At 42.3% G+C, this 18192-nt stretch overlaps 1 protein-coding gene across 1 annotated transcript in view; it reads left to right on the top strand.

Annotated features, from left to right (window-relative positions):
• LOC115154981 (solute carrier family 13 member 2) overlaps window positions 1–16846 on the top strand; it is a 36936-nt gene extending 20090 nt beyond the window's left edge. The window contains exons 4-12 of the mRNA XM_029701736.1: window positions 386–639; window positions 970–1150; window positions 2188–2310; window positions 11963–12172; window positions 12330–12448; window positions 15593–15711; window positions 15828–15989; window positions 16189–16326; window positions 16611–16846. Coding sequence (XP_029557596.1) covers window positions 386–639; window positions 970–1150; window positions 2188–2310; window positions 11963–12172; window positions 12330–12448; window positions 15593–15711; window positions 15828–15989; window positions 16189–16326; window positions 16611–16745 — 1441 coding nt within the window. The 3' untranslated portion in view covers window positions 16746–16846. The remainder of the gene's footprint in view (window positions 1–385; window positions 640–969; window positions 1151–2187; window positions 2311–11962; window positions 12173–12329; window positions 12449–15592; window positions 15712–15827; window positions 15990–16188; window positions 16327–16610) is intronic.
• Window positions 16847–18192: the final 1346 nt, after the last annotated feature.

Genomic DNA, 18192 nt, shown 5'->3' with positions numbered 1-18192 from the left:
ACATTAGCGACTGTTCTACAAAATACGGTCAGTTAGCAATATTAGCTACAGTTCTACAAAATACAGTCAGATTTGGCAACATTAGCTACAGTAATGCAAAATACAGTCAGAGTTATCAAAATTAGCTACCGTTCTACAAAATACAGTCAGATTTAGACATATTAGGTACTGTACTGTAAAATGCAGTCAGAGTTAGCAACATTAGCTATCGTCCTACAAAATACAGTCAGAGTTAGCAACATTAGCTACTGCATCACATAAAACAATAAGAACAATGTTAGAAGTAGGCCTACCTTAGTTATAAAAAAAGAATACAGATAGATATTACATGCAATACAAAAGTAACGTTTGAATACAATTACCATCCCCATCTCACTCTCTCCAGGCTGATGTCGGGGTTCATGGGTGTGACAGCCTTCCTTTCCATGTGGATCAGTAACACAGCCACCACAGCCATGATGGTGCCCATCGCCCAGGCTGTGCTAGGACAGCTGTGTGCCACAGAGGCCAGGCAGGATGAGCGGGAGCTGCAGGTTGAAGGGAAAGACAACCAGGCCTTCGAACTGGACACCAAAGCACCCCAAGAAAAAGAGATCAACATCAAACAGGACCTCGTCAAGATTCAGCAGGATTATATGTGTATGTGTAAAGATACAGTACTTTCTTTCCTGAATGTAATCTGTTTTAGAACCATTTTGAATATGTTTTAAATATGTTTTAATAAGTTGGAAAGACTACCCTGAACACTACCCTACCCTGAAGACTACCCTGAACTAATGATTCTTCTGAGACAGGTGTGTGTGAATGGAGAACAGGGACAGACAGGAACACGTCTCGTTTAATGTGACCCTATTCCTGACTCAATCTCTAACCTAACCCTTTTTCCCCCCTAGCCCGCTAACCACATTCCTCTTTCTCTCTCTACCCCTCCTCTCCCTCTCTGTCCTTCCTCATCTTCCCTCCCTCCAGATAAGGATGAGGAGAGGGATGCGGACTCACCTCTGGAGAGGAGAAGAATAGAGAGAGAGTTGAAGTACCAGCTCTTGACTAAAGGGATGAGTCTGAGTGTGTGCTACTCTGCCAGTATCGGAGGCACAGCCACCCTCACTGGCACAACACCCAACCTCATCCTCAAGGGACAGATGGACGAGTAAGTTACACACACACAGGCACACACATACAGTGCATTCAGAAAGTATTCAGACCCCTTCCCAAATCAAATCAAATATTATTTGTCACATACACATGGTTAGCAGATGTTAATGCGAGTGTAGCGAAATGCTTGTGCTTCTAGTTCCGACCATGCAGTAATATCTAACAAGTAATCTAACAATTTCACAACAACTACCTTACACACACGTGTAAAGGAATGAATAAGAATATGTACATAAAGATATATGAATGAGCGATGGCCGAACAGCATAGGCAAGATGCAGTAGATGGTATAGAGTACAGTATATACATATGAGATGAGTAACGTAGGGTATGTAAACATTATATAAAGTGGCATTGTTTAAAGTGGCTAGAGATGAGTCAGTATGTTGGCAGTGGCCACTCAATGTTAGTGATGGCTGTTTAACAGTATGATGGCCTTGAGATAGTGGCTCGGGTGGCAGTGGCTTGGGTGGTTGTTGTCCTTGATGATCTTTTTGGCCTTCCTGTGACATCGGGTGGTATAGGTGTACTGGAGGGCAGGTAGTTTGACCCGGTGATGCGTTGTGCAGACCTCACTACCCTCTGGAGAGCCTTATGGTTGTGGGCGTAGTAGTTGCCGTACCAGGCGGTGATACAGCCTGGTGTAGTGTCATACCCAAGAAGACTCAAGGCTGTAATCGCTGCCAAATGGGCTTCAACAAAGTACTGATTAAAGGGTCTGAATACTTGTGCAAATGTGTGATCATTTCTAAAAAAAACACTTTTACTTTGTCATTATGGGTTATTGTGTGTAGATAGATGAGAAAAAAATACTATTGAATCCATTTTAGAATAAGGGTATAACGTAACAGACACAGATACCCACACATGTGTGCGTGCATGCACACTCCATAAATATGACATTGAGTACATGACCATAATTTTCATACAGTCTTGATGAAGATAAAACCAGGCCATATCTAAATCTCCTCCCTATCCCCTTCTCCCCTCTCCTCTCTCTCTCCTTTCTGCCCCTTCTCCCCCTCTCTATAGCATCTTCCCTGGTAATGGCGATGTGATCAACTTTGCGTCATGGTTTGGCTTTGCCTTTCCCAACATGGTCATCATGCTTATCCTGTCCTGGCTCTGGCTGCAGTTCATGTACATGGGCTTCAAGTAAGTAATGCTGCATTCAAAACAACTGGGAACGCAGAAAAATGGGAGGTCAAATCAGTGATCTTCAGCTCTTTGTTAAGAGTTGCTGTCATTTCAGTCACTGTGGTAGCTGACATGTGTAGTGTTGAGTCATGTGCATGCATGGACACACTAGCTTTACACAAAGCCTGAAAGATTGAAAAAATCAAATGGCCTAGACAGCTACCCTGGGGAGTTCCTGTTTCTACCTGAATTTTGTTGGAAAGGCTTCCATTAAAGAACACCTTCTGTGTTTTGTCAGACAGGTAACTCTTTATCCACAATATAGCAGGGGGTGTAAAGCCATAACACATACATTTTTCCGGCAACAGACTATGATCTATAATGTCAAAAGCCGCACTGAAGTCAAACAAAACAGCCCTCACAATCTTTTATCACCAATATCGCTCTGCCAATCATCAGTCATTTGTGTAAGTGCTGTGCTTGTTGAATGTCCTTCCCTATACGTTTGCTGAAAGTCTGTTGTCAATTTGATTACTGTAAAATAGTATTGGATCGTGTTATAACACACATTTTTCAAAAAGTTTACTAAGGGTTGGTAACAGGCTGATTGCGGGGCCAAAGGGGGCCACCTTGGTCCAGGCTGTGCCCAGGCTGTTGATTGACTAGGACAGGGAGAGGTAGCTGGAGGGGTATCCACAGCCATGGTGGGAACACCCAAGCCCCCGGCAGAAGACAGCTGGTACAAGGGCTCAAAGCGATTTGGAAGTCTTAAGTCCGGATGTGGGGGAAGAAGGCAGGCGTGCCGAGAACGATTATTCTCCATCTTTCTGGTTTAGACACACAATCATTTTTCGCTCACCTGGAGTCAAATAATGAGCAGCGATTTTCTGGTCCAAGCTAGTAGAGGGCTGCAGTGGTGGAAATATATCACAGTCCAGGAAGGTCCCATTATGATCCTCTTGGATGTTTTGATAGGAAGCATTTAAAGATACCGATAGTCTCATAGCATCCTTATTCAGTTCAAGGCGCCTGGTCAAATTTTGTATTTCTTCATGAAGAGTACTAGTCCTTTCTTTACCGACATTAAGTTCTATACATTTTTTCACAAATTAAGGTATCCATCGGACCTTTCCTCGTGACAACAACGAACATGTTGCAGAATATACATTTGATAGAACGCGAGTACCCAGCAGATTCAAATGAGTTTTCACTGCTGCACGCCAACAGTCCAAGGGAACAAACATTTCCTGGCTCCGCTGGGGACTTATATGCTCCCTCCGGGGACGCAGACGCCCACACCAGCCCCCGCACAACTGTGTTGTTGTCTGTCTCTCATTGAATATGAAGAGCGAGAGAGAAGCGCAGGGGGGTGGGTGATGTTTGGGTCGGTTGTTAGTGGCAGGTCGCCGGCTGTTCCTTGCTTTGCACCAGCCCGTCTGCGTGTTAGTTATTGGTGTAGGCTCTCAGCGCTCTGTCTCCAGTGTCTGATTTCCTGGGACTGCAGGTCCTGTAGTTTGAGGGTTCTTTAGATGGTGGATGGATGACTCTATGTAAAAAAACACTGGGTGGAGAACGATTACTCTTTTGCAGATTTTATAATGAACTCACCACAGTTAGAGCAGCCACGGTCTAACTTGCTTACTTTGAGGGAGAGGTTGACTTCCTCCCTATAGGCTGCCTCATCATCATAGCTGGTCACTCCTACCACCGCCATGTCGTCAGAAACTTGATTATGGGGATGGAGTCATGAGCAGCCATGAGGTTGCGGAGTACAGGAGGGGATTAAGGACACACCCCTGAGTGCCCCCCATGTTGATGGTCAGTGTGGCAGATGTGTTGTTGCCTACGCTCACCGCCTGGGTGCGGCAGTCAAGAAGTACAGGATCCAGTGGCAGAGAGAGCTTTACAGTCCCAGGGCCCTTTGCTTGGTGAATGGCTTGGAGGGGACAAAGGTGTTGAATGCTGAGCTGTATTCAATGAACAGCATTCTTACACAGGTATTCCTTTTGTCCAGTTGGGTGAGGGTACGTGAAGTGTGATAAAGATTGAATCATCTGTGGATCTGTTAGGGCGGTATGCAAATTGAATGGGTCCAGCCTTTCAAAGCATTTCATGGCTATAGATGTGAGTGCTACCGTGAGATAGTAATTTAGGCAGGGTAACTTGGCGTTCTTGGGCATGGGGACTATGATGGTCTGCTTGAAACAAGTTACTATTATAGACCAGGTCAGGGATAGGTTGTAATGTCAGTGAAGACACTTGCCAGCTCGTCAGCGAATGCTCTGAGTGTGCGTCCTGGGATTCCATCTGGCCCTGTGTCCTTGTAAATGTTAACCTGTTTAAAGATACTCACATCGGATACAGAGAGCGAGATCACACAGTCACCTGGAACAGTTATCATGCATGGTTCAGTGCTGCTTGCCTCAAAGTGAGCAAAGAAAGCATTTAGCTGCTCTGGTAGGCTCGTGTCGCTGGGCAGCTCGCGACTGGGTTTCCCTTTGTATTCCGTGATAGTTTGCAAGCCCTGCCACATCCGTCAAGCATCAGAGCTGTAGGATTCGATCTTTGTCCTGTATTGATGCTTTGCCTGTTTGATATCTTGTCGGAGGTCACAGTGAGATTTCTTATTAGCATCTGGATTAGTGTCCTGCTCCTTGAAAGCGGGCGATGTTGCATGTAAGCGGGCGAAATTGCATGTAATTCATGGCTTCTGGTTGGGATATGTACGGTCACTGTCATCAATGCACTTAACCTCTCTAGGGTATGTGGGACGAAATCGTCCCACCTACTCAACAGCCAGTGGAATCCCGTGGCGCGATATTCAAATACCTTAGAAATGCTATTACTTCAATTTCTCAAACATATTACTATTTTACACCATTTTAAAGACAAGACTCTCGTTAATCTAACCACACTGTCCGATTTCAAAAAGGCTTTACAACGAAAGCAAAACATTAGATTATGTCAGCAGAGTACCCAGCCAGGAAAAATCAGACACCCATTTTTCAAGCTAGCATATAATGTCACATAAACCCAAACCACAGCTAAATGCAGCACTAACCTTTGATGATCTTCATCAGCTGACACTCCTAGGACATTATGTTATACAATACATGCATGTTTTGTTCAATCAAGTTCATATTTATATCAAAAACTAGCATTTTACATTAGCATGTGACATTCAGAACTAGCATACCCACCGCAAACTTCCGGTGAATTTACTAAATTACTCACGATAAACGTTCACAAAAAACATAACAATTATTTTAAGAATTATAGATACAGAACTCCTTTATGCAATCGCTATGTCCGATTTTAAAATAGCTTTTCGGCAAAAGCACATTTTGCAATATTCTGAGTAGATAGCTCGCCATCACGGGCTAGCTATTTTGACACCCACCAAGTTTGGCACTCACCAAACTCCGATTTAATATAAGAAAAATTGGATTACCTTTGCTATTCTTCGTCAGAATGCACTCCCAGGACTTCTACTTCAATAACAAATGTTGGTTTGGTTCAAAATAATCCATAGTTATGTTCAAATATCCTCTGTTTTGTTCGTGCGTTCAAGACACTATCCGAAGGGTGACGAAGGGTGACGCGCCCGATGCGTTTCGTGACAAAAAAATTCTAAATATTCCATTACCGTACTTCGAAGCATGTCAACCGCTGTTTAACCTCTCTAGGGTCGGCGGGACGAAATCGTCCCACCTACGTAGCAGCCAGTGGAATCCTGTGGCACGTTATTCAAATACCTTAGAAATGCTATTACTTCAATTTCTCAAACATATGACTATTTTACACCATTTTAAAGACAAGACTCTCGTTAATCTAACCACACTGTCCGATTTCAAAAAGGCTTTACAACGAAAGCAAAACATTAGATTATGTCAGCAGAGTACCCAGCCAGAAATAATCAGACACCCATTTTTCAAGCTATTATATAATGTCACAAAAACCCAGAAGACAGCTAAATGCAGCACTAACCTTTGATGATCTTCATCAGATGACACACCTAGGACATTATGTTATACAATACATGCATGTTTTGTTCAATCAAGTTCATATTTATATCAAAAAACAGCTTTTTACATTAGCATGTGACGTTCAGAACTAGCATACCCCCCGCAAACTTCCGGTGAATTTACTAACAATTTACTAAATTACTCACGATAAACGTTCACAAAAAGCATAACAATTATTTGAAGAATTATAGATACAGAACTCCTATATGCACTCGATATGTCCGATTTTAAAATAGCTTTTTGGTGAAAGCACATTTTGCAATATTCTAAGTAGATAGCCCGGCATCACAGGGCTAGCTATTTAGACACCCAGCAAGTTTAGCCTTCACCAAACTCCGATTTACTATTAGAAAAGTTTGATTACCTTTGGTGTTCTTCGTCAGAATGCACTCCCAGGACTTCTACTTCAATAACAAATGTTGGTTTGGTCCCAAATAATCCATAGTTATATCCAAACAGCGGCGTTTTGTTTGTGCGTTCAAGACACTATCCGAAAGGGTAAAGAAGGGTGACGAGCACGACGCCTTTCGTGACAAAACATTTCTAAATATTCCATTACCGTACTTCGAAGCATGTCAACCGCTGTTTAAAATCAATTTTTATGCCATTTTTCTCGTAAAAAAGCGATAATATTCCAACCGGGAATCTGCGTTTAGGTAAAAAGACGAAAGAAAAGAAAGCACAGGGTCGACTCGTGCACGCGCCTAAGCCCATTGTCCTCTGATCGGCCACTTGCCAAAAGCGCAAATGTGTTTCAGCCTGGGGCTGCCTCGATATCATTCAGCTTTTTCCCGGGCTCTGAGAGCCTATGGGAGCCGTAGGAAGTGTCACGTTACAGCAAAGATCCTCAGTCTTCAATAAACAGAGACAAGAAGAACAAGATCTTGTCAGAGAGGGCACTTCCTGTAAGGAATCTTCTCAGGTTTTTGCCTGCCATATGAGTTCTGTTATACTCACAGACACCATTCAAACAGTTTTAGAAACTTTAGGGTGTTTTCTATCCAAATCAAACAATTATATGCATATTCTAGTTTCTGGGCCGTAGTAATAACCAGATTAAATCGGGTACGTTTTTTATCCGGCCGTGCAAATACTGCCCCCTATCCCCAACAGGTTAACAGAATGTGACTGGCAGAACGAGTGTTGTATGTGGAGGATGAGGGTTGCAGTAGATATCTCAGATAAGGGGGAGTGAGTGCTAAGAGGGTTTTATAAATAAGCATCAACCAGTGAGTCTTGCGACAGGTATACAGAGATGTCCAGTTTACAGAGGAGTATAGAGTGCAGTGATGTGTCCTATAAGGAGCCCCCTTACCTGCCAATCCATAAATTATGTCTCCATAATCTAGCATTGGTAGGATGGTCATCTGAATCAGGGTTAGTTTAGCAGCTGGGGTGAAAGAGGAGCGATTACGATAGAGGAAACCATGTCTAGATTTAACTTTAGCCTGCAACTTTGATATGTGCTGAGAGAAGGACAGTGCACCATCTAGCCATACTCCCAAGTACGTGTATGAGGTGACTACCTCAAGCTCTAAACCCTCAGGAGGTAGTAATCACACCTGTGGGAGGAGGGGCATTCTTCTTACCAAACCACATGACCTTTGTTTTGGAGCTGTTCAGAACAAGGCTAAGGGTAGAGAAAGCTTGTTGGACACTAAGAAAGCTTTGTTGTAGAGCATTTAACCTGCTGGGGCTTGGGGGCAGTATTTGCACGGCCGGATAAAAAACGTACCCGATTTAAACTGGTTACTACTCTTGCCCAGAAACGAGAATATGCATATAATTAGTAGATTTGGATAGAAAACACTCTAAAGTTTCTAAAACTGTTTGAATGGTGTCTGTGAGTATAACAAAACACATATGGCAGCCCAAAACCTGAGAAGATTCCATACAGGAAGTGCCCTGTCTGACAATTTGTTGTCCTTCTGTTGCATCTCTATCGAAAATACAGCATCTCTGCAGTAACGTGACATTTTCTAAGGCTTCCATTTGCTCTCAGAAGGCACCAGAAAGTATAATTGGGTGTCTGCTGTCTCTGGGCGAAGAACAGCAGGAGAATTTGTGAGTGGTCAGCCTGGGAACAGTGACACTGGAGATGCGCATTCATGAGAATTCTCAATTTTTTTCTTTCAGCCTTTGAATGAATACGACGTCGCCCGGTTGGAATATTATCGCTATTTCACGAGAAAAATAGCATAAAAATAGATTTTAAACAGCGTTTGACATGCTTCTAATTACGGTAATGGAATATTTTGAAATTCTTTGTCACGAAATGCACTCGCGCGTCACCCTTCGGATAGTGACCTGAAGGGGCATGAACAAAACGGAGGTATTTGGATATAACTATGGATTATTTGGAGCCAAAAGAACATTTGTTGTTGAAGTAGAAGTCCTGGAAGTGCATTCTGACGAAGAACAGCAAAGGTAATCCAATTTTTCTAATACTAATTCTGAGTTTAGTGAGTCCCAAACTTGGTGGGTGTCAAAATAGCTAGCCGTGATGGCTGAGCTATCTACTCAGAATATTGCAAAATGAGCTTTTGCCGAAAAGCTATTTTAAAATCTGACACCGCGATTGCATAAAGGAGTTCTGTATCTAAAATTCTTAAAATAATTGTTATGTATTTTGTCAACGTTTATCATGCGTAATTTAGTAAATTCACCGGAAGTTTTCGGTGGGTATGCTAGTTCTGAACATCACATGCTAATGTAAAAAGCTGGTTTTTGATATAAATATGAACTTGATTGAACAAAACATGACTTCAGTGATCTTCAGGTCGGAGCTCTAGAAAGAGGCTGAGTTCTCGGCTTGGAAATCTGAGTTGGATGACCATTCAAGACGTATTTTCCCCAGTCGGAGCAAATTTTTTTCAGAGTTCCCAGTTATCTTGAACTTACTGAAGTCTGAGATTTCCCAGTTCTGAGTTTCCAGTTGTTTTGAAATTGGCAGAAGTCATGCTGGATTCACATCATGGCCAATGTATTCAAACTTTTCTGGCCAATGTTGTTGCGTGTAAATGTTTATCATTTTAAGCTCGGAAAAGAGACCCTTTTAGACAGATGCTTTAAATCCTTAAACCCAGACTTGGACCACACACACACTCTCCACCGAATAGCAGGCAGGGGAAGCAAAATAGTGAGTGCTATGCAACTCTTGCAGTTAGCCACTGATCCCTTCCAAACCACTCATTGTTGAATTTGTCATTTTCGGTCCAATGGCCGATGAGCACCAATACCTTTTATCTATAATTTCTCTTCATACGATAAGGATTAGAAAGGATTTGCCAGTAGATTGTCGAGGTGATTCATTATGATGACTGCTTGTCTAGTTAAGATTTTGAAAGTATGATGTTGACATGATCAGTCCAATCAAAACTACAGCACATATAACGTGATTTGAAGTCATTTTATCTGTGGCCAATGAACTTGAGCCTTCTTGGATGAGCACTTCTAATGTAAATCTATGGCAGCACCCAAGGGGGCTTCAACTGCCTAGCTCTCCCTGTAGATTACGCGATGACGTAGTGTCCCCATGAATGACAGAACACTGAGCCTATCACGGCGCAACTAGAGAAGATTACCAGCACCTGCACTCTGTATTTTCCACTGGCTGCCCCTCCACCATAGAAAGCACTGATCTTGGCTGAAATACCTGCATTTTGGAGCTGCCTTACTCAAGAATGAAAGAAAAAGACCATGTGGCTTTATTCACTCAATAAATTAGATTTTACATTGTTTGCAAATTGATGTGTGACACTAATTAATGCCAAAATAACAGGCTTAAAAAAAAAAACTTTTAAAGCTAAACATGTGGGGCTCAAAACAGGTGAACCTCTGCCCTGAATGACGGGTCGCCACTTGCTAGCTAGTTAACTAAGTTAGCTACGTTACTGCTGCTTGACTTATTTTCTGCTGCGCTGATGTTGGCTGATCGGATGGCTTCGTCTTTGAAGTGAAGGTGAAAATCGATGGAATAGCTTCACATTTCAATGTTCTACGACCTGGCAACACCATCAGTTAAGACTTCAGGTCTGTTTCGAAATCCTCTGGCTGAAAGTGTTGGCAACCAACACATACATTTGGATATTTTTCCACAGGAGTTTTCACATCATAGGCAGCGTTTTCTATTGCTGCCAGCCAGTGCTTAATCTGTAAACCGGGAGGTGCTGGAACAAAAAGTGAGCGTGAGAGGGGGGTGACCTGGGGACCGGAACACAAGATTTTTTTTTTTACCTTGGTAATAAAGCATTGCATGCATATCATCACATTTGCGTAGTGGTATAGAGCAGTAGAGTAGAGGCACTTACAGAAGTTGCACACATGGGATTTTTTTTGTTGCCTTTTATAAAAGTAATTTATGCAATTCTATGTCATTTTACATGATTGGAGACTTAGGCATAATCTTTTTTAATGTCACGTTCAAAACTGGGAATGGGGACTTCCAACTTCAGTGCGTTCAACACAACTGGGAAATCGGGAAAAAACGAGCTCCGACTGGGAAAATTTGTTTGAATGGTCATCCAACTCGAAATTCCAAGTGGGGAACTCTGGCCTCTTTCTAAAGCCCCAAATTTCCGACCTGAAGATCACTGACGTCATGATTCAATCTCGTTTTTTTCAGAGTCCCCAGTTGTCTTGAAAGCACCATATAACCTCACAAATTATCAAACAGTCAGGCTACTTTGACACTGACAAACTGATTATCTGAGCTCAATGAAAACGACCTTGTCTTGAATCCATCAATAGCCTAGGTGTGTGGAGACACATATTGTATGCTACAATATGAGGAGGAAATTATAGTCCTAAAAATGGAGGATAATTAACAGAGGCAACTCAAAAGAACTTTCACCGCGTTTATTCAAATTTGTGACAATTATTTTTCATGCCATGAGAGGTACCGAGCCGGCCAAATGTGTTCCGGAATGAAACAGTCCAAAACGGAGAAGTGCCGGATCCTGTTCCGGCAGGCTTCAGCTTAAATTAAGCACTGCCGCCAGCCACTTTCGTCTCAGAGGAATATTTCTGGCAGGTAACCAATGAAATGTTACCCCAGCAGCCTGCACTTGCTTGTAGTTTGCACATCCAGGTATTGAGCACCTCAACATTACTAAACTTTACAGTTGTTGTCGACACAAAAATAAAAAGTTCTTCGCAATCTCAAAAGGTCAAATAGGGGGGTGCTTATATTTGTCCTGTAAGTGTGAGGTGTGTAAACACAAGTGTGAGGTGTGAAATGGAAGTTTTTTTGCATATCCCGACTCCCGAGACACCCTCTGATGTTCTATGAACGAGTGGCTGGTCACGTGAGTAACGTTAGCTATCTGTTGACACCAATTCTCAACTGGATCAACTTCGACAGGTGCGGTACTACATCCTGAAATCGCTATGAATTCCACATATTATGGTTTGCTTACAATCAGAGATGCAGACACACTGGTATTTGTGTGCAGTGAGGCAATTTTCTACTTTTTATAAATAACAAATTAATGGACATATACATCGAAAGAGCAGCAGTGAAATATCACTTTGAGAAGCCGCAGAACAGGCTACATTACTTCTAACTAATAGCTCCTAATTCAATTACGTTTGATATAAATTGATTCTTTGAGGTCTCACTCCTTACCGGTGTGTGTTGTTGACAGCATGAAGAAGTCATTTGGCTGCGGGAAGAAGAATGAGGGAGACAAGGAGGTGTTCGCAGTGATGAAGGAGGAGTACAGGAAGCTGGGGAGCATGACCTTTGCCGAGGGGGCTGTGCTGACCATCTTTGTCCTGCTGGTGGTGATGTGGTTCACCAGAGAACCAGGCTTCATGCCAGGCTGGGCCACTGTACTGTTTAACAAGGATGGAGCGTGAGTAGCACACACATACAGATACATTCATGCACACAGGCTGGCGCAGGCAGGCACGCAGTCAGGTGCATGCACGCGCACACAAACACACCAATAAAATGTGAATGTCTGTTCTTCTAACTGAATTCTAAACTCTTTCCCTGTGTGTGTCTTTCAGGTTTGTGACAGACGGGACAGTTGCCATATTCATGTCCACGCTCTTCTTCATTATCCCCTCACGGCCATTCTGCTGTAAGAGTGCTGAGGAAGAGGAGGAGGGAGAGGCTGGGGAGGAAGGTGAGGGGGGGGTTCAATGAAAGAGACACAATAACAAACACAGTTGAAGTCTGAAGATTACATACACTTAGGTTGGAGTCATTTAAACTCGTTTTTCAACCACAAAAATGTCTTATTAAAAAAACTATAGTTTTAGCAAGTCGGTTAGGACATCTACTTTGTGCATGACACAAGTAATCTTTCCAACAATTGTTTAAAGACAGATTATTTCACTTATAATTCACTGTTTCACAATTCCAGTGGGTCAGAAGTTTACATACACTAAGTTGGCTGTGCCTTTAAACAGCTTGGAAAATTCCAGAAAATTATGTCATGGCTTTAGAAGCTTCTGATAGGCTAATTGACATCATTTGAGTCAATTGGAGGTGTACCTGTGGATGTATTTCAAGGCCTACCTTCAAACTCAGTGCCTCTTTGCTTGACATCATGGGAAATGATGAGCCAAGACCTCAGAAAATAAATTGTAGACTTCCACAAGTCTGGTTCATCCTTGGGAGAAATTTCCAAACGCCTGAAGGTACCACGTTCATCTGCACAATCAATAGTACGCAAGTATAAACACCATGGGAACACGCAGCCATCATACCGCTCAGGAAGGAGACTCTCTGTCTCCTAGAGATGAATGTCCTTTGGTGCAAAAAGTGCAAATCAATCCCAGAACAATAGCAAAGGACCTTGTGAAGATGCTGGAGGAAACAAAAGTATATACAACAGTAAAACGAGTCCTATATCGACATAACCTGAAAGGCCACTCAGCAAGGAAGAAGCCACTGCTCCATAACCGCCATAAAAAAGCCAGACTATGGTTTGCAACTGCACATGGGGAAAAAGATTGTACTTTTGGAGAAATGTCCTCTGGTCTGATGAAACAAAAATAAAACTGTTTAGCCATAATGACCATCGTTATGTTTGGAGGAAAATGGGGGAGGCTTGCAAGCCGAAGAACACCATCCCAACCGTGAAGCACAGGATGGCAGCATCATCTTGTGGGGTGCTTTGCTGCAGGAGGGACTGGTGCACTTCACAAAATAGATGGCATCATGAGGGAGGAACATTATGTGGATATATTGAAGCAACATCTTAAGACATCAGTCAGGAAGTTAAAGCTTGGTCGCAAAATTGGTCTTCCAAATTGACCTTGGCTTAAGGACAACAAAGTAAAGGTATTGGAGTGGCCATCACAAAGCCCTGACCTCAATCCTATAGAAAATTTGTGGGCAGAAGTGAAGAAGCGTGTGCGAGCAACGATGCCTACAAACCTGACTCAGTTACACCAGCTCTGTCAGGAGGAATGGGCCAAAATTCACCCAACTTATTGTGGTAAGCTTGTGGAAGGCTACCCGAAATGTTTGGCCCAAGTTAACTTCTCTGGGCAAGGTGGGACGTCACCGTCCCACACTATTCAACAGCCAGTGAAATAGCATGGTGCGAAGCAAAAAAAATCATAATTTCAATTTCTCAAACATACGACTATTTTACACCATTTTAAAGATACACTTCTCCATAATGTAACCACATTGTCCGATTTCAAAACGGCTTTACAGCGAAAGCAAAACATTAGATTATGTTAGGAGAGTACATAGACAAAAATAACCACACAGCCATTTTCCAGGCAAGGATATATGTCACAAAAACCCAAAACACAGCTTAATAAAGCACTAACCTTTGACGATCTTCATCAGATGACAATCCTAGGACATCATGTTACACAATACATGTATGTTTTGTTCGATAAAGTTCATATTTATATCCAAAAACAGCATTTTACATTGGCGCGTGATGTTCAGAAAATGTATTCCCACCGAAAACTTCCGGGGGGGTACTCATCATAAAATTTGACAAAATACAGAACAATTATTTTAAGAATTATTGATACACTAGTCCTTGATGCAACCGCTGTGTCAGGTTGTAAAATAGCTTTTCGGCGAAAGCACATTTTTCAATATTCTGAGTAGAGAGCTTGCCATCAAAGCAAGCTATACAGACACCCGCCAAGTTCTGGGGTCACCTAAACTCAGAATTAGTATTATAAATATTCTCTTACCTTTGCTGATCTTCGTCAGAATGCACTCCCAGGACTGCTACGTCCACAAGAAATGTTGTTTTTGTTCGAAATAATCCATCTTTATGTCCAAATACTTCTGTTTTGTTCGTGTGTTCAGGTCAAAGGCATAATGCGCGAGCGTAATTCGAGACACAAAAAGTCAAAATGTTCCATTACCGTTCTTAGAAGCCTGTCAAACGTTGTTTAAAATCAATTGTTATGGTATTTTAATGTAAAAATGTGATAATATTCCAACCGGACAATAGCGTATTCATTCAAGAAGAAAAGAAGGAACGGCGCGCTCGCGGGATCACGCATCATCAATCCCTTCGTCCCCAGGCAGTCCACTCATTGACTGAGCTCCTATTCTCTGCCCGGTTACAGGAGACGGATGAAAAAACTTTCTGAAGGCTTTTGAGTGCAACGTGACCCCACAGACACTGTAGTTTTGATAGGGATTAGAAAGAACTACAATTCTCAGACCTCCCACTTCCTGGTTGAATATGCCTGCCATATGAGTTCTGTTATACTCACAGACACCATTCAAACAGTTTTAGAAACTTCAGAGTGTTTTCTATCCAAATCTACTAATAATATGCATATTCTAGTTTCCGGGCCAGAGTAGTAACCAGTTTAATTTGGGTACGTTTTTTCATCGGCCGTGAAAATACTGCCCCTATACCTTAAGAAGTTTTAAACAATATAAAGGCATTGCTACTAAATACTAATTAAGTGTATGTAAACTTCTGACCCACTGGGAATGTGATGAAAGAAATAAAAGCTGAAATAAATCACTCTACACTATTATTCTGACATTTCACATCCTTATAATAAAGTGGTGATCCTAACTGACGTAAAACAGGGAATTCTTTACTAGGATTAAATGTCAGGAATTGTGAATACTGAGTTTAAATGTATTTGGCTAAGGTGTATGTAAACTCCCGACTTCATCTTTATCTTTGTCTGCAGATTCTGTTCAGTTAAGAAGACTTAATGAGACAAAGTTCAGTTTCACTCTCAAATGAAGAGATAGGCCTTGAATGTGCATTGTTAATGTTAATTTCACTTATTCCTTCTCTTACTCCCCTCCCACTCTCCAGGTAAGAAGAAGCAAAAGGCCCCAGCTGCTCTGTTGAACTGGCATGTGGTCCACGAACGCATGCCCTGGAATATCATCCTATTGCTGGGAGGAGGTTTTGCTTTGGCCAGCGGTAGCGAGGTGTGTGTGCAGGCATCTAGTTCATAATGCCCTGTATCTTGTCTCTCTCACTCTCACCTTCACCCACCCCCTCTCACTCACCCCTCTCATCTCATCCATCCCATCTGTTTCTCTAGGCATCTGGTCTGTCTAAATGGCTGGGTGAGAGTCTAGCTCCTCTACAGTCCATTCCTCCCTTCGGTATCTCTCTGCTACTCTGTCTGTTGGTGGGGACCTTCACTGAGTGCTCCAGCAACACAGCTACTACCACACTGTTCCTGCCCATACTGGCCTCTATGGTAACCACACACACAAACAGACACATGCACACTTACAGATGCACTCATGCACGAACGAACGCGCACACACACACGCAATAACGCACGTACGCATGCACGCACATTTGCATGCACACACACAGACACACTCCCTCTTTCTCTCATACACATGTTCAAGTGTGTTGACTGACTGGGTGTGTTCCTTTTTACTTCCCACCAGGCCACAGCTATTGGGCTGCATCCTCTGTACGTGATGCTGCCCTGCACCATCTGTGCCTCGTTGGCTTTCATGTTGCCTGTGGCAACACCTCCCAATGCCATCGTCTTCTCCTATGGAAATCTCAAAGTCATGGACATGGTGAGACCCAACACACAGGTGTATAAGTGCACACACACGAATGGATAGACACAGACACACAACCACAGTAGTGGTCTTGTATTGCTCAGATGGTAGCATGGTGTTGCAACACCATAATAGTAGGTTCAATTCCCACTGGGGTCACATACACTGAAATGTATGCACAGACTACTGTAAATCGCTATGGATTAAAGTATCAGCTAAAAGGCATATATTATGTTATTACACATTCGGATACAACAGTGTTTACTGTATACCTGATTTTGTGTTGTTGTGTTGTCCAGGTGAAGGCAGGCTTCATGCTGAACATGATCGGGATCCTGACCATCAACCTGGGCATCAACACCTGGGGAGACGCAATGTTCCAGCTCAGCACCTTCCCTGACTGGGCCAACATCACACATGGAACCAAGCCCTGAGAGGGGGAGGAGAGAGAGACGGGAGGAAGGAGGAGGATGGAGGGAGGATTTTGATATGACCACCAAAGAGAGCAAGGGAGAGAGGGAGAGAGGCAGGCAGGCAGACAGTACCAGTCAAAAGTTTGGACACACCGACTCATTCAAGGGTTTTTCTTTATTTTTACTATTTTCCGCATTGTAGAATAATAGTGAAGACATCAAAACTGTGAAAAAAAACATATGGAATCATGTAGTAACCAAAAAAAGTGTTAAACAAATCAAAATATATTTTATGAGATTTTTCGAATTAGCCACCAGTTGCCTTGGTATTCTCATTTGCCTTGGCATTCTCTCAACCAGCTTCATGATGTAGTCACCTGGAATGCACTTCAATGAACCTCTCTGGGACATGTGGGACACCCGCGGTACACACTATTCAACAGCCAGTGAAATAGCAGGGCGGCAAATTCAAAACAACAAAGATCTCATAATTCAGATTTCTCAAACATACAACTATTATATCCCATTTTAAAGATAAGATTCTCATTAATCCAACCACATTGTCCGATTTCAAAAAGGCTTTACGGCGAAAGCATAACATTAATGTCAGGACAGCGCCTAAACAAGAAAAACACACAGCCATTTTCCAAGCAAGGAGAGGCGTCACAAAAACCAGAAATACAGCAAAAATGAATCACTAACCTTTGATGATCTTCATCAGATGACACTCCCAGGACTCAATGTTACACAATACATTTATGTTTTGTTCAATAAAGTTCATATATATATATCCAAAACCCCATTTTACATTGGCGCGTGATGTTCAGAAAATGTATTGCCTCCAAAATTTCCAGGGAATGAGCACATCAATTTACAAAAATTCTCATCATAAACGTTGATAAAATTAACAACAGTTATTGAAAGAATTATAGATACACTTCTCCTTAATGCAACCGCTGTGTCAGATTTCAAAATAGCTTTACGGCGAAAGCGCATTGTTCAATATTCTAAGTACAGAGCTCAGCCATCAAAGCAAGCTATACAGTTACCCGCCAAGTTCTGGAGTCAACAAAACTCAGAAATAGTATTATAAATCTTCACTTACCTTTGCTGATCTTCGTCGGAATGCACTCCCAGGACTCCCACTTCCACAAGAAATTTATGTTTTGTTCGATAAACTCCATATTTATGTCCAAATACCTCCGTTTTGTTCGCGCATTCAGATCACTATTCTAAAGGCATAATGCGCAAGCGCAAAACCCGTGATGAAAAGTCAAATAGTTCCATTACCGTTCGTAGAAACATGTCAAACGATGTTTACAATCAATCCTTAGGATCTTTTTAACATAAATCTTCGATAATATTCCAACCGGACAATAGCGCATTCATTACAGAGGAAAAAGAAGGAACGGCGTGCCTGCGTAGTAAACAACTCATTGGTCCCAGGCTTGAGACAGCTCTTATTCTC

This window comes from Salmo trutta, chromosome 19 (assembly GCF_901001165.1).
Source record: "Salmo trutta chromosome 19, fSalTru1.1, whole genome shotgun sequence".
NCBI lineage: Eukaryota > Metazoa > Chordata > Actinopteri > Salmoniformes > Salmonidae > Salmo > Salmo trutta.
This window is presented reverse-complemented; position numbering and strand designations above follow the sequence as displayed.